Source organism: Cyanistes caeruleus, chromosome 5 (assembly GCF_971803275.1).
Source record: "Cyanistes caeruleus chromosome 5, bCyaCae1.hap1.1, whole genome shotgun sequence".
Classification (NCBI taxonomy): Eukaryota; Metazoa; Chordata; class Aves; order Passeriformes; family Paridae; genus Cyanistes; species Cyanistes caeruleus.
In genome coordinates, this window is record NC_141705.1 from 13,401,897 (window position 1) to 13,426,707 (window position 24,811).

General features: G+C 37.0%; 1 protein-coding gene across 4 annotated transcripts in view; it reads right to left on the bottom strand.

The window, feature by feature from the left end:
* The window catches only part of SLC2A9 (solute carrier family 2 member 9), a 103,612-nt gene that overhangs the window by 34,055 nt on the left and 44,746 nt on the right, over nucleotides 1-24,811 (bottom strand). For all 4 annotated transcript variants that reach the window (XM_086889104.1, XM_086889103.1, XM_086889105.1 and 1 more), the window contains 3 exons: nucleotides 21,514-21,646; nucleotides 13,032-13,219; nucleotides 7,840-7,950 (listed from right to left, as the gene is read on the bottom strand). In XM_086889104.1, the coding sequence (XP_086745230.1) occupies nucleotides 7,840-7,950; nucleotides 13,032-13,219; nucleotides 21,514-21,646 (432 nt within the window). The remainder of the gene's footprint in view (nucleotides 1-7,839; nucleotides 7,951-13,031; nucleotides 13,220-21,513; nucleotides 21,647-24,811) is intronic.

Consider the following 24,811-nt stretch of genomic DNA (forward strand, 5'->3'; position numbering starts at 1 on the left):
GCTTATAAATATGCATTAAATTTCTATGGCAATGTTCGTACAATATGCAATTTTTAATTGTCAGTATGTTGAAGTGAATTAGTCTCTTGCTTTTGCATTTTGACTGTTTCTTAATTTCAACATCTCTCTGAATTTAAGCTTAAAATACTTAAAATTTGAGATTTAAATATTTTTAGCATAAAATGTATCTTAATTAAACCAAAATCTATTTTAACTTTTTTTTTCTCAAATATAGACTAAGTATTTAGTCTTTTTTTTTTGATAATTACTGTAATTAGAATATCCAAACAAAAGAAATCCATGCAGCAGAAAACTTCGCTCAGACAAGTGATTTTAACACTGATACTTGTGCAGTTACACCCATTTTGAATTTATATTTAACATCTGAATATAAATCACAAAATCTGAATACTTATCTGCTAGAGAAAAACACAATGAAGAATTTCTTAAAAAGCTGTAACTCGAAACTCTGCTGGTCTGACTCATTAAAATAGGCTAATATGTATTTTGTCATAACAGCTGATGTACTTTTCATATTGGTAACTAATAAAATTACTAATTACGCTTGGCTTTCTTATGAGAAAAACAGAATAATTTTTTGGAGATTAAAATGTATCACTTGAAATAAGTTAAAATCAGAATCACACGACTGTTTGCCATATCATTATTTAGTGGAGACTTCTATACATCCTTTGAGGAAAAAATAAAATGGGCGACTAAAATGAAATCTGGACTAATACCCTTAATTCTGGGAAACAACACACATCACTCCACTGTGAGCATCTAGATGAAATGTGTTAAATCAAAGTACAGAGACACCCACGGATGAAATGCCTTGAGAGGCAAATGCTTCTCCCTCAGTCTGGGGTTCACCAGTAGATTTTAGGACAGGCTTGTCTGCCCTAAACACATGTTGTTGTTGCACCCTGAGCTGAACTTTGCCACCAGAGATATGCTCTGTGATGCTGCAGATCACTGAAAGAAGTGCTGTGGTAAGATTTTGCATTCTTTATTTCTTTAAATGGTGAAATACACTAATTTGGACAGTTTCCATACCTTCTATAATAGAATTATGGAATTTTAAAAAGACTTGCACTGATATTAGGAAGATCTTATGAGGTCCAAATGTTCCATAACTGCAGCTGTTTCACTGTCAAAACCTCTACAAGATGGCAGCTATTTCCCATTGTGATAAATGAGTCCATCTTGCAAACACATATGACCACATAGACACTGGACCAAGAGACAGCTTCAATGGCTTTGAGGGCTAAAAAATTATTTGATAGGTCTGTAAGACCAATCTTCTGCAACTTCTGCAAGAGACTTCTGCAACAGATGTTTCACATGTAATTTAGAGTGGATTATATGTTCAGCAATAAATGCTGCACATGTAATTTGACATACTGTGCAATTTATCTTATTTTTTCAGTGCTGGATTGATGGTCATGATCAAGCAATCTTGGTGTTACACAGCTGGGGGCCTTTGTATTAAAACAAGGTTATGCAGGGGTGATGCTTCTCTTAGAGGGAAAAAGTTCACATATGCCTCCCATACAAAACATGGGAAAAAATGTGATATATAGTTTTCACTTGTGAAACTCAGAGCAAAACAAATTCCAGTAAGGAAGGAGAGTTTGGATTCGGTCTTCCATAACAGCAGGTTTCCCTGGTGAAATCAATGCTTGTTTTGAAGTTGTAAACAGACAACAACTTAAATTTTTTAGTTATGATTATACAAATTCATAACTTGTTCACTTGCAAAACCCACTGAGATGCTTATGACTCATAAGAAGGGGAAGATGATTCACCAGTTTCCAAGTATTTATAGTTCTGAATGCTGCACTGCTACACACTGGTAACTGTTACCTATTGAAGATCCATAGCAGGTCAAAATATACTGTACAGTAGAATAAATGAAATAACAAGAAATCCAGTACATGCTCAAGTACAGGCAATAGAAGAACAATTATTTTTTGTGATAACACCTGAGTCATGTGCCAGGCTGTGTAGGCTGATACTTGTTTCTGTGTGATCATAAACATGCATTTGTAGAAACCTATACCCAGTCATGATGGTTAACACAGCTGAAATTACTGAAAATGTGTAAAAAATATTGCAACCAAAATTCTCTCAACACAAACGTTTTGTGATAAAAAGGCAACTGATATACAAACTACATTAACAGTTCACACAACTTACTTCTGTCTGTCAGGAAACACTTGTGAATAAAGTTAAAGAAGCAAATGTTAACATTTTCACTTGAGTCAGCTGCAGATACCAGGGCTGACATAATGAAAGCAGAGTGCATTGAAATAGATCAGACAAGCTTCCATGGATAAAATGAATGTGCAAGCAAGTCCTGCAGTCCAAACAGGATGTCACTGCATACTATTCCCTACTTATATCCTGGCCCTAAATTATACTAAGCAAACCCTATCAGGTTTCCTCGATGTCTCAGCCCTGTGAAGAAGTTTGCTCTATAAGTTAATGTCAAGAATACCCACACTTTCTTTCTCATGTATTTTGGATAAAGGTCTGAGTAAGACTCTGTGACTAGATTCAGACTTTACATGGCAAGCTAACACTTTTTTATTTCCATTTTAAATATCAGGATTAAAATGGATAACCTAATTTATATCATTTATATATTGTTATGAAACAATCTGTAGTATCTGGCAAAGGTGAGGAACAGCACAATAAGAATTATAAATTGGGGGTTTTGATTCATATTTTGATGTATATCCATTAGTCTAATGTATTAATTATTCATTTTAAAACAAAAAATGGGGCTATTGTATTTAAGTACCTAAATTGGAATTTAGAGGCCTAGCATCAACTTTGACCACAAAAGCACAAGCCTTAAATTAATCTCTGTCTGCAAGGCTCTCACATCAATTTGCCTGTATCTGTACTAAAGCCATGGCAGGATAAGATCATATACAACTTCTGCAGGTACCTGCCTAAAGATTACTCTCAGTAAGGCATGGAATTTACTGCTACATTTCTAAGCTCAGTCTGAAGTATTTTGCAGTAAGGCACCCTTAATCAGCTTCACCTAGCAGTGAAATTTTCTATTCACTAAAGGTGCTCTCCATATTTGACACCTGCCAAGACCAGCATAGCCAAGACTTAGCCCATGCAAGGACATAGCCAGCCACTCTTGCCTCAGCAGTGCTTGGCAACAGCCCTTAGGGCAGCACAAGAACATTCATTTCCTTATTCCTATTCTGTCCCTTCAGTAAACTGTAGATATTTCTGAGGCAAAGCTCCTTCTAGTGATGATTTAGTTGTTAAAAGCATTAAGCTATCACATTTGTGCTATAAAAGCCAGACTAGATCTCAGTCTTGATCTGTGACAACTTTGTGGTTGATATTTTATTTTCTAATGATGGCATTTGAATGGCCCAATACAGATCGTCCTGAATAGATTGATAAAAGATTGACTCAAACCCAATGCTTTTAATCCTCAGCAGCAGGAGATACATCTTTAAAACTTTCAATTTCTGAATATATCCTACAAAAGAATTTGTACTACACAAATGCAGCCTTTAACCATGCACACCCTGGGTCTTAGGAGAGGTGTTGTAAGGCAGAACTTCATGATGAGACTTTTTCTTCTGGAAGACACCACATGGTCACTTCAACACGTGCTGTCCTCATCTATTCAAAAGTCAATGTGTATTAAAACAATTAAAAAGGAATAATGTCTTTACCTAAAAGCAAACCTGTAGATCATTTGTGGGCTAAGGCAGCGTGCATTAACACACTCTCTCTGCAGTCCACCCTGCAGAGAAAATACACCCAAATGCCTCTGGCCTTTGACAAATCCCACGATCTGAGATGCTGCTTGCCCAATTTCTTTTCTGCTGCTGTCTCTCCTGCCTGCTACTGACCAAGATACTACCTTCAAATTCTGATAATCCTTGAGCAACAAGGAGCTTGTCAGGGTGAGGGGAGAAAGAAGGGGAAATGCCATGTTTGCCCCATTCTTGCCCTCTCTGCTTACATCCTACTGGGAATTATGGGTATGTGAATGCTTATTCTGACTTGGTGTGAACAATGTCACATAGGACTGCATTAAAACTTTTACTAAAAATCAGATTCTGACATAATTTTGTAGGAACCCTCGAGATTCTAGTATTTGTCACCCCATTTTTTTCACTTGCTAAGACTGGCTGTTACTGGAACATATTTCTTTCTCTTCTGACCATAGTGGACCGAGAGTTTCAGCGAAAACATCTTGCATCTTCCTGTAGAAACCATGAAGAAAATGTGTTGGAGACAAGAACACATATGGAAATGTCTAGAATACCCTTTATTTAAGATGTGCCGTGCCCTGAGCAGGGAATATTTCCTTTTGTATTGATATTTATTGACAGTAAAAGGAACAAAGAATGAGTCTTAAGAACTCTTTCTTATGACATCCTAAAGCAGATTAAAATCATCTCACTAAAGAAGGCTGGCTCCCCTGACTTCTGTGTGTTACTGCAAAGGATTTCCTACATTCTTTTATGGTCTAGTACTGCAATGTATTTTAACTCATTCCAGGCTTCACACAGCTTGTCTCTGTCACAGGCTTTTAGTAACACCTTCATGCATCATCCTATGGGAAATACTTAGGGCACAGTCTTTTCAATATAGCCACATCTAGACTTTCTGTGAACATTTTAAGAAAACCAAATGTAGTGCCACAGATGGCAAAACTGGATGTGGGATGCTTAATTTGAATAACATTCCCTTTTATTCTATGCTGGCTTCATGGAGGAGGGAAGGAATCTTTTCAGACATTTACTTCTGTCTCCCTTTCTCTGCACCCTGCTGCTGTGCTAAAGAAAGGCACTGGAAAATCATTCTCTTTGCCCACAAAGAGTAAGACAACAACTAAAATTAACCTGAATGACTGAAAATTTGAAAATAGCAGCAGTAATCAATCTTACTGAAGAATAGCTAAGTTTGTGGTATGCCCTTACCTAGAAGTTATAGAACAGATTTCTAATAAACACAGGAATTATTTAGGTATATTCTATCCAGCTTCAAAGAATTGCATCAGGTTAGGTAACTTACTTCTGCAACATGTCTGTGAGTAGTAAGTCTATTCAGCATTTCATTCCAAAAGATACAAAACTTCAGAAAGAAACTGTAATTAATGGGAACCCCATTAAAAAGTAATTGTCTATTCAGTCCTCTGAATCAAATCTGTGTTAAGTACAATGCGTGGAATTCTCTCCCATTAACAAAAAAAAAAAAAATTTACAGAAAGTTTTTATTGTCTCCCCAGAGAGAAGCCAGGGCAACAGGTGTGCAATGCTAAAACACACGTATTTCATGGAGTAAATTAGGAAGTGTTGGTGTAAGAGGAAGTTGCAGCCAAATTATGAGAATGAAAGGAAAATTATGATGCGTGTTTCATCTTTCAATGTCTTGTTGATATGGCTTTTGCTGGAGAGGAAGATCTATGGAGCTGTAGGCAAAGCATGCTACAAGTGATGTGAGGCAATGCAGAGCAATGAAAATGATGGAATATTAATTGTATTTCCTCATGGACCACATCAACATTATTACTATTGTGCTGCTGCTCCCAAGAGATGCATTAAAGGGAGACTGTCAAAAATTTTCACAGTTTCAGTATTTTATCTCCTAAATATTACTTTGCTTCTCCATGAAACATCTCTGTTTTACTGTTTTTCTTTGGCATTCATGAGGGTCTCATCAACAGAGGTCATCAATACTCCTGAGGCTCAGTCACATGAAACCTAATTTATTCATAATTATCAGATAGTACATGACTTCTAGTGGACATTTCCAATTGCCATTTTATTTAAGAGGACAGAAACTATACCTATATAACTGATTACCTCTATTGAAATCCTGGAGTTTATTGTGAGTAAAATCTGATTTCTGCTAGCAAACACAACATATTAAAAAATACCAGGAAAATTAAGTTCTCTTCTTGTTTTCTTCTGTTTTTCCTGAGTAGTACAAAAGACATGCACCTGGCTTAACATCTAAGGCTGTGAAAGATTTTTTAAAAAATATCAAAAGGAGACACTGGGAGAGGTTGGGAGTGGAAGGAATCTTCTGTCCTTAGTGCTAGGCATGAAAACTTGATGGGAAATTACTCGAATAAATAAGCTGCAAAAACTTTAACTGAAAAACTAAATTCATGTTGTTGTTCCTTTAAACAACAACAATGAAACATTTATGAAGATTTAGGAAACAAAATTAAGACTAAAAGCAGTGTGTCTTGAACAGAGAAACTGGAAGAGAACTGAGATACTGGTACATCAGCATTTCCAGAGGCACAGCAGGTAGCATTAACAGAAGAAATATTAAAAAAATCTCCTCTTGAGTACAAAAAGTTACTGCACATACCAGGAGCCAAATCTCACCCATCCACCTCATTATGTATGAAGAGTGTGCTCTGAATAAGCCCCACAAACTGACAGCACAGAAAGAATTGAAAAGATAACAGACCCTATTTATAGAATGGCTTTAATATCATGGAATCATCTCCATGTAATTATCATCTGTTTTTAAATAAAAGAGGGTATTTTTTACTTAAATCAGTGGTAGAAGTATCATTATTATTTTTCCATATATCTTAATCTAAGAAGCACGTGTGCAGTATCAGAAAAAAAGAAATTATAAGAGGTAGACACTTTCATATTTCTTTATTTCTATCTATTAAAATGAATCATAAAACCAGTCTGTTTAATTTTTTAAAAAAATTAATTTAACCCAAACCAGATTTGTGGAAATTCACAAGCAACAGAAGAAATTTGTGACCCTATAGAGTCCTTATGTCCTAGGCTAAAAAAACATACCTGATAGCTGGATTTAGTTTAATATTTTGTAGGTCACAATCAGTTACTCTGCCACTGAAAAGGACTCTTGTCAAAAGCATTCTTGTGACATTTAAAAATGCTTGCTGCTGTGCTCAGTATTGTTCTAATGGTGTTGGTATAAAATATATGAAGAAAAAATTCAAACAAAGAAAGACTACTTGCTTGTTTGCAGCTTTCCATTCCAAAGACTTGTCTCATTGCTTCTTATGTATTGCAGTTCAATCATAAATGTATTTCCTTTAGCAATTAATTGTGTTATCACCTACAAAAACTCAGAATTTTAGTTTGCTCATTTTGTGTATTTTTTTCCCTAGTCAAGTTTTCCATTTTGAATTAGGAAAGAGAAAAATGTGCATGGATGAGTTTTTCTACTAACATCTTCCTCTACATTCAGAGCAAAGGACCTGCTCTGGAGCTGATGTATAAGGAAAGGATGCCTGTTTGTCCTGAGTAAGGCAGCAGAATTGAACACCACGTGGGGGACCCTTGTTCTGGCAGGCTGCCTTTGCTGTTCCACCTGCCTGGGTGGCTGTTTCTGCCAGGCACACAGCTCCTGTAGCTGAGCTGTGCCTGAGCCTTCTCCCAGCTGCACTGCTGCTGCCCAGCAGGCACACGGGAAGACTGTGAGATGTGAATAAACTGCTACCAGGTAAGGTGGTTCAACCTGGTGAAATAATTTATGAGTTACCACTTAGTATACTTCGGCCCTTGCTCTTTCTGCCCTCTTTCTCTTCAGGCATACAAAGCTCTGCAGGACATACCAACTTTTTCTGTTCCTTTTATGGATCTAAAATTAAAGAGCACCTTAAAAAAATATTCCAAGAAAAAAAGTTTATTTTAGGATTAAAATTAGAAATAATATTTTGAATTGAATTATCAACCATTACACTTAATGAACATACTATTCTTTCTATATTTTAAGCTGTATAAGAAAATGAAATCTAATAATATATAAACATCAAGCATGCTAATGGATTTTTATAACCATACTTACAGAAAATACAGCAGCCAGAGTCTCAACAGCACCAGTACTTAGTGTAACATAAGGGATTGTCTCGTGATTGATCCCAGATTCACTAAAGATGTTGTTTGTGTAGTACCAGATCTGTATCAGAGGGAATAAAATGAGTTATTAATCATTATAGGTTGAACTACAATATATTGATATTCAGTTCAACCATTTAATCTGCTCAAGGTGAGACTTGTTAAAACTCTGAGCACTCCCAAATCACTGCGGGCCAAACAGGACAACAGATGTAGGGAAAGTGCAAATTCCAGGTGGATTAGGCACAACACTGCTGTAGTTCCACCTGCAGACCCAGGCAGAATTACAAACAACTTCAACTCAATTTAATTTAATTCACTTTAGGAGTAAATCAAAGAAACTCACTTTAAACTTGAACAACAGGGTACAAATAGGTTTTGTGTGGCTTACCAAGCAGGTTTGTGCAGCTTTATGGAATACCTCAATAGCATGTAGCAACAGAGGAGAGAACAGGAAAGATGTTGTGAGGCACCAAAGAAGCTGCTCGCTTTTGGACAGAAGGTGTGAGGTGTTATTTCTGCTTTAACCTTACTGGAGTGTGGACAGTCAAGCCATCCCCCCAGTCTCTCATCATTATCCACAAAAAGAAAAGATACTTTTAATAGCAAAATGCTGTTTTTAGGATGAAATTAATCATAGGCTTGAAGTAGGTGTCACTAATGGAGAGAAATACAGGTTGTATGACTTAGAGGAAGTGAACCATGTTTAGTCAGTAAAACCATATCCAGCAGTGACAATATCCAGGCAGAGAGTATATAATGGCAACATTCTGAAATACCAAGTTTGGTAATCATCAGAGTCCCAACTATGTTCAAAAAACCATATATTTATGTTTGACTCAAGGTGACAGGAAAGAACTAGCCAAAGATTTTGGCTGCCAAAAGCATGCAAGAAGAGGAGACAAATAGATAAATGATTTAGTAGAATGAAATGACAAATGGTTGAAATAATTGATTATCAAAAGAAAATAAAGTTCTAAACCATAGATAATTTATCTGTGACAACATATTTTGACAACAACAATTTGTCACAACAATTTGTGGCAGCAAAACTCAAAGCCCTAGATAAAGATGGCACTAAACATTAAAGTAGCAGTGATATCTTTTCCCATCCACTCTCAATGGTACAAGCCCTAACAGGGAAAACACAGGTAAATACAAGGCTTGTCTGATGGATGGATGTGTTATGATTGCATGAGGAAAACCCTGGTACCTGCCAGTATGCAATGCACTTGCTACACCTGTTTGTCAAGAAACTAACTCTGCAGTTTTGAAAAAAGAAAAAGAAAAAAAAAAGAAAAATAAAGTTTTTCTAAATTTCTAAATTTCCAGTTAGACCTTCAGCAAAGCTGCTTGCCCTAGGTCAAAGAAGAAAATCCAACTCATATTACATAAACCCCAAGCAAAGTAACACACCAAGGAGTAAAAAGTCACCTTTATCACCTTACTTATGCCTACTGCTGGCACACCAGCTTTCACCAGGACAAATGCAGTGACAAGAAATGATAGCAACAAACTTCTCTACATGAAGTAATCTGCCTTTGTGTAGCACATGCTGGAGGTAATTGTGCCCAGCCCTGCTGACACAGAGCACAGACAATCAAAACCAAGCACCAGTTCTCTCTGAAATGTTTATGCTCACTCAAAATTTTGGGGGAACCCAGTACTCTGACAATGTATTCACTTCCTATACACAGTTTATAAGCAGAACAAAGTAGCACAAAAACTGTAATAATTTTTTTCTTCATACTACAAGTTACAAGATTGATTTAGTGCAGTAAAGTTAGAAAACGTAATTTAGGCATTTCATCCTTGATATCAGTTTTATATAGCACCTAGATCTTCTAAAATTGACAGATGTTGCAGGTATGCACAATTTAAAAGAGAAGAAGAGACCAAAGAGCCACTAAAGTAGTTAACTTGTGAATTATTTGCCAGAATGCAACAAGAACATAAGATGTTTTGCAACTGGTTTCACAGAAGAGCATGACTGACCACTGATAGTAATTAGAAGTAATTAGATTAAAAACTGGCAGAGCAAAACCAGGATAAGATTCACAGACTTATTACTCTCTGTAGCAGTACAAAAGAAATTAGGATAAAAATTAACAAAGTGTACAGTTTTAAAGACAAAAATTTAATGTTTTTCAGCCTGTGTACCATTAAGGAGAGAAAAAACTTTGGCAATTTTGCTAGGCATACCTACTAGGCTAATGGTCACTTTTCTAATTTCACTTAAGTAATTTTCCTAACATGGTTTTTGTTAGCTAATGATTTCATCAGCTAAGAAAGCTAGCTAATGATTAGGCTAAGCATTTTTGAATGAAAGAGCTGTGGAAAATGGTGCAGAATGCTCAGAAACTAATTGGGCAACAGCAGAGGCACAGGCACACCACACTCACCCTTCCTACACTGCCTGGTGTTCTCCACCCCAGCGGTGAAGCGCACACCATGACAGATCATTTGCATATTGAGAACATCCTCAGATCCATCCCAGAATAAATTGCACCGAAATACAGCCTGAAGAACAGGCTTTACAGAAGTCTAGAGATCATACTTTGGGAATGACTCCCTTAGAGCAATATGTCATGCAGTGTATTCCTTGATATGAAAAAGTATAACCTTCACCAGTGAAAGCTTCACCGTAGTTTTGTGACTTCTTTACAACTGAGATAAAATGGTGGAGGATAAATAAGTTTATTATGGCTAATATGCATCAGATAAACGTTAACAGAGTAAAAGACACTAATAGGAAATTATTTATGTTAGTTTAGGTCAGGCTGTCTGGTATTTTGTTATAATTGAAAACATTAACATGATTGGAGCTTCACCATGATTTCTGTTCCATGTGGAAATAAACAAATGTACTGTTTAAAGCAAAACAAAATTTTTTGAAGAAAAATCCTTAAAAAGAAGCAAGTGTTCTCAGGTACCAGCAGGATGATTGCAGCAATCTGCCAGTTGGCAATTTCCCTGGAGAACGTCCTGAGATTCTCGCCTGAAGGAATCCAAACTTTCCCATATGCCCTGTCCAGATGGTAGTTGTGGAAAAGACCAGACTGACTAACAGGGCACCACAGACAAAGCAAATGAGTTAGAAGGAGCCTTCCCTGCCAGCAAAACCTGGCTGATGCTGGCTCACACCCAGAATGTTGGTTCAGATGTATTCAGGCAAACTAAGACCCAGGTTCACCAGTATCTGTCACACCCAGACGTGTCCTCTCATCTTGGAGCTTCGGGTGACTCGAGCAGCATCAGCCAGGAAAGACAAGCAAAAGAGACAAGTTTCCAAAGCCTGGTGTCTTAATCAATTGTCCAGCTATTTCTCTTGACCTCTCTTTTAATTTTATTGGTTTTACTGTTAACTAACAACTGTTTAAATAATCCATTTCAAAACACAGTTTTTGTGTGAATAAGTTTTTTTCATGTTTGGTGACATTGATTGAGAGGACAAACAAAGTAATACTAGAAAAGGAAGCCTTGAAATAGCAAACTCAATACACAGGTTCCCTGACAAAGACTATTTCTCTAAGGCATATTTTCAGAAAGTGGCTATCTAATGGCATTTTAAAGGAACTCTGGCATCCATTTTGGGCTGGACATGTCTGACTGTCCAACCACACTCTCACTTAAGCCATGATACTGGCTTTTCTATCATCTATTAAGTATCCTCAAAGTCACAAAACTCTTCCATTTCCCCTGAAAATTTAGCTGTGACCTTTTTTTTTAGGCAATGCGCTCCATTATTTGAACAGTCTGTTTATTACTATAAGTGACATTTCTTCCCTTATGTGTTGATAAATCTTAAAAAGACTGGATGACAAGATAATTCTGGTGTTTTTTTTCTCAAAAACGTATCCACAATGAGGCATAAAATAACCTGCCATTAGCACTGAAATCCTACCATTTGAGGAAAATACTACCTATATAAATATTATTATAGTTTACCCCACAGGATGAAAAAACTCTTCTAATTCCTTCGTAGTATTTCTTAAAAAGCTTTTAGATATCAGAGTTCAAATTGCATTAATCTTTTAAATGGTCTTGAACAAATTACATTTATTTGGAGTCTTAAAGCTATAGAGATATCTGAGATAAACCTGAGCTACTGTTCATAGATACAAAAGCACATGGAATTATTAGTCCTGGGGGGAAAATCTAGCTGGAGTCTGCTGCAGAGCACAAGGAGGGTGGGTTCCTTGCAGCAGCAAGAATATTGCTTATCCTATCTATAAGCAAGTAATGCCTTTGACCTATGACAAAACCCCTTTTGCTTTGAGGTGCTTTAAGAGAATATTTGTTTTGTGCAGAATAAAGCATCTAAGCCAGATGGTACAAGCTGCAGCATGGAGAGTTCTGGCTGGATATAAAGAAAACACTTTTCAATGTAAGTGGTAAACACCTGGCAGAGGTTGCTCAGGAGGGTTATGGACTCTTCACCTTTGAATATATTTAAAACTCAACTCCACAAGGGCCTCAGGAGCCTGAGACAGCCCTGAAGTCATTCCTGCCCTAAGCAAGGGCTTGACCCAGGTGAAGGGATCTTCCAGCCTACATGGTTCTGTGACCTTCTCATATAGGCTCAGATAGATGGGAAAGGAGACTTCTCATATCCATTAACCTCAGACACAGTAATTGTCAGAAGGATCCACAGTTTTATGTCTTTTCCCTCTTTCACTTCACTTTCCAAAACAGGAATATTGAAGCAACAAAAAAAATCAAATGTGCAGTGCGACCTTTTAAAATCACTTATATATCACTAATGATTTCTTGTAAGTACTGAACTGAATGAATCCAAGCCAAAATGTCTACTGAAAAAAATGAATAAGCATGGGACATATCCAGAAACAGAGAATCTGAGTAAAAACTGCATGCTCTTTCTTTGCTGATCCCTTCTACCTTTTCATGTATTCCCTCAAAATTAACGCAACATGACTTTCCTCAAAGATTTTTTTTGTTTTAAAACCCCCCAAACAATACAGATCTGTGGATCTTCCCACACACTGCTCTCACAGAGTCATTAGTAATACAAAACAGCCAAAAGAGAGAGCCCATAGAGGTTGGTGAATGGTGTAACCCAAGCCTTGCTGTAAAGAAAAGGAGGTCCCCAGGGGATGCCATGGCCTGAGGAAGGACACTTACAGCGTTTAGCCCACAGAGCTGGTAGCAGCCCATGGTGACGACCACGGTGACGATCTGCCATCGCACCGCGCGGGTTCTCAGCAGCTGCACAATGGACACCAGCTTGGTGTTCCTTTGCACTCGAGACTCTGCCAAAACTTCTTCTATTTCGTGAGACACGTCATCTTTCCCAAGGAATCTCTGAAATGCTGCAAAGAGAGGATGTGTACTTTAGGCCAGACACTTGGCACTGTGCGCATTTATAACTGTGTTGCTGCTTTAAAATGGAAATGTTTGGCATAAACAGGAGGCATACATGTGCTACAACTTAATTATTCTTCTGCCAACAATATCATTCTGCTCTGGATGTGATCTGGTTCACCCCTGCTATTGGGGTCAAAAATGGAAACAAAACCATAGATTATTTGTCTCCCTACAAGACCTCTTTTTTGTTATTTTATCTATAATATAGCCTAATGTCCAGTGAAGAGTGAAAACCCTCAAAAATATTTATTACCAAAGCATCTCTGAACATTATTTGACTTGGCTACTTTTGCAGCCTAACAGTATAGCTGGCTTCATTGCTGGAGACAGATTGGTTAGGAAAGAAGTAAGATGTAAAAATTCATATAAGTCTGGTAAACCAAGAAAATGCAGATACTGGAAAGGAATAGCTACTATTACTTCATATTACCTCTTGTTTTTACTAGCATATAGACAAGAATTCACTTTGTCAGGTTAATATTATAAATAATCATCCAGAGCAGTTAAAGACTTAATATTTGTCAATTCTGGAGTCATGGGAACAAATTTACATGGCCAATGTAAGCAAGTAAGCAAGCAACCAGCCAACAAACCTCATCTCCCCAGAAAGACACTATTTAGTATTGCACACTGATAGCTCACTGAAATATCCTTCCACTGTGAATAAAACAGCCTTTCCACCTGACACCTCCTCCAAGATAGAAATACCTCCAACCAGACTTGATGTGTCTCCACCAACCTTGTTTGACGGATTCTGTCTATGCAGGTGATACTTTTGTCTCAATCTAATGAACATACCCCAGGGGTTGGCATTTTAAGAGATGTTTAAAATGCTCATCATGTCAGAGTGACTGCAGAGAAACAGTGACATTACACACACCCCTGCAACAAGGCTTTGCGACCCAGTAGGATGCTAACACTCAAAACAATCCTTTACACAGCAGGCCACTTTAAATTGTTATTTTTATTAAATGAATAAGTTCATTTACTTCACCTAAAGGCCAAGTCAATTTTTCTTATCCACAGCTTTACATAACACTGTCTATAAACAAATGACCACATATTTCACCATGTTTACACACCTTCGGATCATAAAAAGCACTTTGATGGTCAAGAAAATAAGAGATATTGACTAGTCATGGGTAATATATCCAGACTCTATTTAGATTTTGAGGTTACAAATTTTTATCTTTACCCAATAGGTGAAAAGGCCAATTGGTGGCATTTCATTGTTGTGAGAAATAGGTCACACAAATGAACTGTTGGCCTCCCCAGAGCATCCCTCTCTGATGCTTTGGTGACTGTACAAGGCTGCATATTCTGCCTGGCTCCCAGTCTGGAGGTGCAGAAAACTAACTTGAGCTCTGGGCCACGTTCTTCTGAGGCACTTAGCACTTCTAATGCATTTTAATGATTCTGGTTAACAAGAAGGATAATTTTTTTAAAGGATGAACTACCTCTGTGTATTGAGTCAATTCATAACATTCATATATTCTGATAACCAGTTTCTCTCTTGTGAGAGGAGAGGTCAGAAGTTTTAAATCTCTATGTAAAAGCACAAGATTTATCTTTTTATACAGGTTGTAGAGTCAGAAATGAATTAACAAAGAGAGACCTTGGAACTAAAACTTTAAGCTGCTCAGTTTTGTCCTTTGTTGTTGCACATTTTTTAAATAAATAACACGATAATGACTCATTTTAATGAATGTGATGTATTCAAAGACAGTGATAAGAAATGTAAATGTAAATGACATATATCACCATAATTTTCCATGAGCATATATCACCAAAGTCTTCCATTACATCTGCTTTATCAGTGTAAATTAGGTCAGTGCACAATTTCCTTTATTTTTCCTGTCCTTAGAATCCTCATCATTACTTTGGGGCACACAAGTCAAAAATATAGGTGCAGTCAAGTAAAAAGACAGCAATCTGTCTTTCCTGCACAAGGGAGCTTGCTGTATTTCTAGAGGGACCAGGAACCAAAAAACTACAATTACCAAAACTGTCAAGTACAAGGTAGAAAAAACATAAACAGCCAATTTCTTTCCTTCATGGCAATAAGAAAAGAGGTGTAAATGCCACTAGGAAACTTTGGTGGATACTTAAAATTATCAACAAGTCCAGAAATACTAAGAAATTACTATGCCCTACATGCATAGTTTTGAATAGACATCACCCAACCTTCTTGGAAAAACATTTTCCTGCTACTCAATGTCTTTAATTTTCTTCCATTACACCAGTTTTTCAGTACCATAAGAATCACAATTTTACGTATAAATAGTGTGGAAATAAATTCTGCATTAGCAGGGACATAGGAAAACTCAAAAGTCTTTCAATGTGCAATGCTCAATTTATTAGTTTTACATTCTAAACCCTGGCATTACTGGCACTGAGAAGCACAGCAGTCATCCCTCTCCTTGCTGCAATGACTCATTTCCCTCGGTGAGTGGCTGCTTCTCTCTGTAGGGAAGCCTTATTTTCATGTAACACTTAAAACCATCTAAGGAGTTGCAAGTCTAGAAACTTTTAAAACTTTCCAGATTCCTGTTTAATTCCCTTGGATCAGAAGGTTATAGAAGCTCAGCTTTCAAAAGTTGTAATACTGCCTTCATAAACAGCAAAAGAACTGGATGGTTCCACTCAATGGGAAAGTCAAGAAACCCTTCCATTTACACCACCCGTTTTTATTCATCTCACCTAAGTGAAGGTGAAACACCTGAAAGAGGTTCAAAGACCTGAAAAAAAAGTCAGTTGGTACCATGTCTAAAACCAATCAGGTCTTTAGATTAACTGAAGATGGACACTCAACATCCCAGCTACATGGGGAATTACTAAATATTTTTCCACTATAGTACTTCCAGGACTGTGCAAAGAAAGTATTGTTATCAACAATAACATGTTAACAATTAAAACGTGAACTTTAAGAAGAAATTTTAAAATATTAAATGTCTGAATGGTTTACAGTATAAAGCCAGCACCAGGCAAGAGGATACAGAAAAAGAGAGAAGTGGACAAAGTTTTTTTGGGCTTATCCTTTGAAAAGAAACAGATGAAAAATTAAAATAAGCTGTGGAAGTATTATTGTTATCTGTTTCCCATGGACACATTTACTTTCCTGATGATTAGTTATATTAAATCCAGTGTTACACTGTTTCACACATCTTTGTCTAAGTTCTGCTTAAACAGCATCTTCTTTGTCCACTGTTGAAGACAATAGAAATTTCCCTGTAATTACTCGATGTCAACACAGAAATAATTTATAAAAAGAACTAAGTTATTTTCATATAAACTAATTTTATTAGAGTACTGACTATCCCAAAGAATAATTCAGATGTATCTTCCTAGAAGAGATATAACAATGCTACTTAGATCTAGAAAAATATTGATCATCTACTAGCATGCAGCTTTGCAAAATTTAAGAAAAAGTATCAGAAAATATAAGTGCAGGCAAATGGCATTAGGCTTTTCCCACAAGTCACCTCCCTCTTCTTCTAAGTAAAGAACACACAGGGGTTTTTTTGAGTTATTATCTAGTTAAGAATTACATCTTTACCTGTTTGTATGTGTGGTTTTACACACACCAATAGGCCTGTTCAGGTTCACCTGAGACTAGCCAAAATATACAGGTAAAACAAAACATATACACACCACCCGAAAATAACACAAGAATTGGTAAACAGTGTTGTATTAATGGTCAATGACCTTATATCCTTTCTAAAAGACAAGAGGTTTAAGAAAGGCTTAAAAACAAATCAGACACACCACAATCACTCCAGCTTTCGCAGGCAAACATCTGAGATGAAACCTTTACTGTAAGCCAGCAAGTGTAGTAGTCATGGCTGTCTCTTCCTTTCCAGAATAGTTTATAATCCTTACAGATATACAAAAATGCACAGAGAAACAAAACTGAATCATACACGTGCTTGTTGTCAGTCATAACAACTTATTTTAATCACTGGATTTTCAGTAACTTGTTCCTGTTGGAACTTTGGGTTTAACATCTCTCCAGTCCATGTGGGCCTCCTGAAGGGCTTTGTAAAAAATTGACTACCTGCTTTTTTAAATCAAGAGTGGCTTCGCTCTTTTGTCACATGAAAAGGTATCAAACCTAATCCATCTTTCTAAAAATTTAAATCTAAGCTGCTCATTATACCTATTGTAATGCTTCTTTTATAACCATGGGACATTTAATGTATGACTGAACATACTAGATGAACATACTTTGTATGTCACCAACAGATGTTGCTGTGACATTTTATCCAAGATGTTTGACCCTTAAGACATAACAATATATTTGTTCTCTGGCAAGCTGGGATACCAGCTGAATTCCATTATTGATTTACATGAGTTACTACTCTAGCTGCATAGAAAATGAAAGGTCCCCCCCTGTAAAAGGGCACTTCAAAAAAGACACCTCAACTCTCCAACTGCAAGTGTTTATAACCAATGTTTTTAGTCATAAAAAAATGTTCCATTTTATCACTGCTGCTGATTTTATTTATGTTACATCATTGTGATACTCACAGATCAGGGGTGCACTTGGCATGCAGCAAATAGACAGCTAATGTGAAATCCCTCACTTACTGTCCTAGAACTTGGATGGTAAACTGATGTAATTAGAGCAGCAGGTTTTTCTTTTTCTACCTGTTTCTATCCCTTCATTTCCACAATCTCCTTCCAAAGTCCTTCTCTTCAACCACTAAAATACCCATTTCTCCTCTGCTATCTTGAAGAAGGATCACACCAGTTAGGCAATTTCTTCCCTTCTATTCCTATCAAATGAGAAGAATATTAGTTATGGGATCTGGGAGAGGAGCTGGGATGGTTCTGCCCTTGCTTCATTACCAGACTTAGTTTCTTGGGCAAAGCAGATTTACAGATTATGCTGTTGTTCCAGTTGATTGTTCTCTCCCCAAAACATATGGATCACTTCTCCCACATTCAGCAGTGAGACAGGAATATGAGAGGTAGTTCAGTTCCTTTGTGTCTCAGGGAGTAGGACACAGGCTGGTGAGCTCCAGGAAGAAGAGCCAAGCTCTCTGTCAGTGCTGCTTTTGGCAGCAGACAGCAGCAAGTCAGATGTGGTGTCCGTATGTCCGACCGGCCAGAGGTCGGCTCAGCCATCCACAGCGTGCACAGCCTGCTCTGCTGGAGAGGGGAAAGCAGGGCACCAGGAAAAACCCTGCTAATGGGGCTCAGGAGACCTCACTCATCTGAGGCACCTCTGCCCCTGTGCCCCAAAAAATAGCTTCTCTCACGGAGATGCGGTTTAGGCTTGCACATGATGCCTCTCTACTCTAAACCTCTATGTCAATTCCTTCATTTTTTCATTATTTACACAACAGGTTTTGGTCCTTCCCCTTCTCTCAGTCTCTTATTTACCCCTTAAAGATGTCTGCCAGAAAAGGCACCACTTCTAATTTGGTAGTTATAGACTGGTTATCTCCTGAGACAGAGAAGAAAAGGAGGGGATGAAAGCAGGGGCAAAACTCTGTGGAAACTCAATGACCTACATTATCTCACTGGATATTATTGCTCTAAAACAATTAGGAAGATTAATGCTTCAGCTCCATTTTAGGAGTTTTGATATACATGCATACTTTAGAGTATTTCATAAAGACTAACGTAGTCATCTGCTTTAAACACAGCAGACCTTTTGCTAATAATAGTTTTATTTCTCTGACAAGGTATAATCCACAGTGAAATATATATTTGCATGAATAGCCTTGATCCATTAAGGGGAAGAAAAGGGATTTAGTCAGTAGAAAGAGTTGCAAATTTCCAATATTAATATGCAGATTTAAGCTAAGAGGCAAATAATTTAAAAGCATTACTGTAGTCATCATTAAATGAAGAATTCTGCTTTGTCATTATATGACTTACAAGCAAAAGGGCATTCTAATAAATCACAACTCCTCCAGTCTCCTTAATACCTAGACTTTTCCTCCCCCATTTCTGCTGATAATGTGAATATCCAAATGATTTGTCTTGATTGTTGATTCACTCTCCTATTTTTTGAATTCCACTGTAGACTACTCTCAAAATGAGTTACACTACAACATATCTTTCTTTTAGAATTAATAAAATCCAAAAGCATATATGCATATGCAGTTATTTGAAATGCTTTTCATATCAGTTGTCTCTTTTTTCTCAGAGTATATAAATTTATAGTCCTTAGGGTGGCTCATGAAAGCCATCTTCTTGTAATCAGCAAGCCAGCAGCTAAAGTTCATTTATCCAGACTACTGCTCTCCTGATGTGTTCTACTCCAAAACCTACCTCCAATGCCTCTGGATTAGATTTCAAATTATTTTCAGAACATATATGCTGAAAATACCCTGGAGTGCAGCTGGCACATTACAGGCAACAGTAAATGGTGTGGGTTTTAAGGCAGGTGGTGTCATTTTACTTCCATGTTTTATAAGTTTTAAACTCTACCTATGAGAGGTCCAGTTTCACTGTCAGTGCTGAAGTCTCCAGGTACTGCAGCAGGATTTTCAGTAGCACCTCATAGCAAATGTGACATTATAAAATAGCATTGCACATGCAGACTCTTTGCCACCCATAGCTCTGGAAATCTACAGTTTTATCAGGCAGGAACTAGCCAGTTTAAACTTGGCACCCAAAGGCATTTCCTCCCTGCCCAGCTATGGTTCTGCAGAACTTTCCACCCAACAGCCATCCTGAGCTGGGACCAGCACCCCTGCTGGGTGCTCTGAGCACAGCTGGCAGGGCAGCCCTCGCTTCGTGGTGCTTGGAAAAGCTGTTCTCTGCCTCCTCAAAACTCTGCTGATTCTGTGAAGCTAAAGAACTCTCCCCAAAATCTTGTTGCTTTTGTGCTCTTTTATTATATATTATATATTATATATTATATATTATATATTATATATTATATATTATATATTATATATTATATATTATATATTATATATTATATATTATATATTATATATTATATATTATATATTGTATATTGTATATTGTATATTGTATATTGTATATTGTATATTATATATTATATATTATATATTATATTATATTATATTATATGATGTGATTTGATGTAATGTAATGTAATGTAATGTAATGTAATATAATATAATATAATATAATAATTTATTATTATCTATAATGTATTACATCTATATAGAATATATATATTCTATATAGAATATATATATTCATATATAAATTTATATGATATATAAAGCTCCAATTTATAATTTAATGAATTCTTCATTCAACACCAAATTGGGACAACATGGGAGTCTCTTCATTAGTGTGCTATTTCTTTTTCAGAGGGCTCTTCAGAACAAAAAAATGCCAATTTTTTGTTTCCAAATAGAAGAAACTGGATGAGATTGCATTAATTTCATGTTAAAAGATTAATACATTTATATTTCAGGCATTGATACATGCTTTACAAGTAATTTTGCAAGCAACTAGTTCATGACTGAAAAAGTTAAGGGTCATATTCAAACAAAGTTTTTAAGAATAATTTGTAAAGCACTTATGTTTGATATTTTGGTGTTATAATCAGGCTCCTTTTTTGTAGACTCCTGTTTTTCATATAATAAACTAAACCAAATTTTTAACATTCTCTCAGCTGTATTGGGACCACAGTAAATGTAATGGGGTGGAGAATGCAGCAACTCTGATCACACAAGAAAATCATTTAATACCTAGAACCTGAAGTAAGGATAAAATATTCTGTATCTGTGAAGCTGAAGCAATATGGAAGCTTCGGTTCAACAATTTTTCAGTTAAACAGATGTATGGGGGTTTTATTAGATCTACAAAGGTTATTGAGTTACAGAACACAGGGTCAAGCACAGCGACTACTGGGGAAAAAAGGCGGCAGCAGAATCAGTGTTTTTATTAGTCAAAGTGCAAAGACTGAAGATAAGGGGGAGTCACGATGACTGAAATCACCTTTCACTTCCAAACGAACCCTGCACAGAGTGGCTGGCACACAACAGCAGGATGATTTGGTTAGGTCTGTATGACCATGTGTCATGTTATATAAGTTACCTTGCTGGAGAATTTAATTTATAAAAACTTCAAAGCTACAGCTATATTTATGCATACAGAGACAAACAAAAAAGATAAGAAAAATTATTGCCAAGAAATCCTCTCCTATGAGAATATTCTGCTTCAAGTGTGGTATCAGACAGGGATCTCCAGCCTGAATCCCTACAATAAACACTCTTTATTGCAAAAAAGTAACATATCATACCTTTTTCTGCCTTGCTCCTGTCATGCTTTTCAAGGAGGAGGTACCGGGGACTTTCAGGAAGAAAAGGCAGAATCACAACTTGTATCAATGATGGAACAATGATTGCTCCAAACAAGAAAGGCCACCGAGATTCCTGCAAATGGATGCAGACAGGAGTCAGTAGTACTCTCCCATAGTGACACTTGAAATAAAAATAGCTTTGGTAGGAAATACTAATTTTTCATCATTCAAAGTATTGTGTCCACCACCAGAATGGCATGTTCCTCCTAAGCTTAGTAAGTGCTTGGAAAACTTCCCTCTCAGATCACCTTACTCAAGGGCCAAGCCCCCAAACTACTTTTCCACTGGCAGTTTTTATTTTACATTCTTTCACTTCAGCAAAGCCTAGAGCACCATGTTCTGCATGGTATGGGATGTAACCCACACCTCAAACCTGAAATGGAGCCAAAATAACCAGATAACTCCCAGAAATAATGGATGGGGTATCTCTTAACCAAAATTTTCTCTTGCCCTTTTAGGTAAGAGAAGTATTTTAAAACAATTCTCATGGGATGTGAAAACAACTTGAGAAAGTGTTTTTTCAAACAATTAAAAGCTTGAGGTAATCAGTCACACTAAAAGCCTGCATTACCATGAAGGCTTCAAGACCCTATTTCTTCATTCCTTTTTTCTTTTTATTTTTCACTTGAGTGGAAAACATTATGTAATGAAGGCAAAACAAAAATGGTTAATACTGTTTATAGACAAATAAACCTGGATCTTATTTTAAAAAACAAAAAACTAAGGTTAAGACTTTAAAGCCAGTCAGTAATCACATAAGCAAAGTGGGTACTGCTTTATAAAGGATAAGTTAGAAAAAATTTATAGTGTGTTAAAATTTTTGACAATACTTCCAGATAAAAATCTTACTCTTGATCAGCACTTTATATTTTCTGTAGGATTTTTTTCCAGAATGTCAAGGATATTTCTTAAAGGTAAAAAAAGTATTCATTGTATACTGCTATTATCAGCATTTTGCCCACCTATGGAGACTTCCATGGAATAAGCTTACACTCCTTTTAAAGTGTCTCATAGTGTATGGTTTATAAATTGGTCACATTTACCTCAAATAAGTCTTCTTGAAAGTGTTATTTTGAAAAAGTTATGAACAAGACTATGAACTTATCCTTCACAGTAAATGGCAAACCTTGCTACTGTAATGGAAAGCCCTTTATTTTTGCTACATAGGACACCAAGTTTCCTTTATTTCCTCTATTAAAGATTTCTGTTTTACTTTTTATCATGTTAACTTCTAAAATCTTAAGGTAAATACTAATAAATATGCTCCCATCTGCCTTTTTGGCATTAATTGATGTGTAAGTCACTGAAGCCAATGGAAACTTTTCCATCCATTTCTAAAGATTTCATGTCTATTCTATTGTGGAGTGTGTGTTCTGCTTGCTTTTCTCTTAACTTACATGATACAATCTTAGCTCTTTCCTCCCACTACAGAAAAGAAATTGTAGGACTAATATAAGTCTAAAGGACTCATTAAAATTGCTGGAAATCAGGCTGAACATGGCCCTATCAAGAGAACTAAGAGAAGCAGGGAAAAGGAGGGTTTCATAATCTCTTTAAGAAGGAGTAGAACAGGACATATATCGGGACAGTGCTCAGAAGCAGTAATAAGCTAAAGGCAAAAGACAGTGTAGGTGATTTACCTCAATTGTCATCAGTAAGGAGAAGCACACAGGCACTGCTGGGAGAAATGAAAACTACTACATTCCATTTTATTTCAGGAAAAAACTTAAAAGAGCATGAAATGTTTTAATTACAGGGGACCTGATTTCATCACCCACTCAGAATTGGTACTAATAACATGTCAAGATGGTAACATTTTCATTTTAAACTGTCACATTATGGATATTTGCTTAGGCTGGAGCATGAAAAACCTGGCTTTGATGTATTTACAAAAGACAGTTAAACAGTAGAGCAAGTTTGACAACCACAGACTCATTCAAAGGTTGATGCAATAAAGTGCAAAACTGCTGAGACAGAAGATTGGGTGGAAGGGAGGGAGATAAATCATGACATGGATTTATCAGCTGAGAGTGAGACAAGGTTAAGGTGCACTGAAATACATTTAAGAAAACATTGCCATGTCAGAAAATCATCAGCTAAAGTGCAGAAAATGGAACTTACTGTAGCCATCAAAAGATGGAACAGAAAGTGGCATGGGGAAAAGTCAACAGGCACTGCTGACAGCTGAACTATCCATATCAAACTCAATAATCTATTTAAGCACCAGTTACATTTAATATTCTCAGCAATTAGGAAGATTTTGATAAAATGTGAAGACACTCAACACAGACCAGGTTAACAATAGGAACATAGATAAATTTTAAAGGGAAAATAGAATTGTTAATGGGGTTATGCAACAGAGGTGGGAAGAAGTGCTGTAGTGCCCTGGATATGGGCAGCCATTTTCTGAAAGATCTAGTGTGGCCAATTGAATATCCCAGCGTGAGATGGATAACAGGATCAAAAAGACTGAGTAAGGAAATATGCAACTGTGACAGGCTTCACTCTCTGTTTCTCTCTAAATAATTTCACAGAAACAGAGAAACATAGAATGGTTTGGAAGGGGCCTCAAGGATCATCTTGTTCCAACCCCTGACATGGGCAGGGTCACCTTCCACTATCCCAGGTTGCTCAGAGCCCCATCCACCTGGCCTTGAACACTTCCAGGGCTGGGGCATCCACAGCTTCTCTGGGAAGTCTGGTCCAGTGTCTCAGTGCTCTCACAGTGAAGGATTTCTTCCCAACATCTGTGCTAAACCTCTCCTCTTTCAGTTTAATAATTTGATTTTATTTTCTTATGTATTTATTTTAAAAGCATAATCTGGACATAGATCTCACTCCCCATTCCCAACTGAGCGTCAGCCACTACTGCACAGTCAGGCTCCTTGTGTGCTCTCTGCCCAGAGTTTGGGTTTCTGTGCTGTGGAGATCCCCATGTCCCATCAAGCATCCTGACCCAACTGTTCCTGGGCAAGCTTCCCACATCCTGTCTCCTGTCTGTTCTAGAGCCACAGGGAAATGCCCATAACCAAACACCTTCTCCTGGGCTCAGGAGTGGTACAGGGCACTCCCCAGCCCTGCTCTGCATCCCTGTGTAACCACCACGCTGCCTCACAGAACTGTCAAGGGCTTGGCTACCTCTACCACTTGCAGGAGCTGGTATCAAAATCAATACTCTTTTCCCCTTTTTAGCATTCAGTGCACAGGATGAACTGTGATCTCTCAGTGAGCAAGTCTA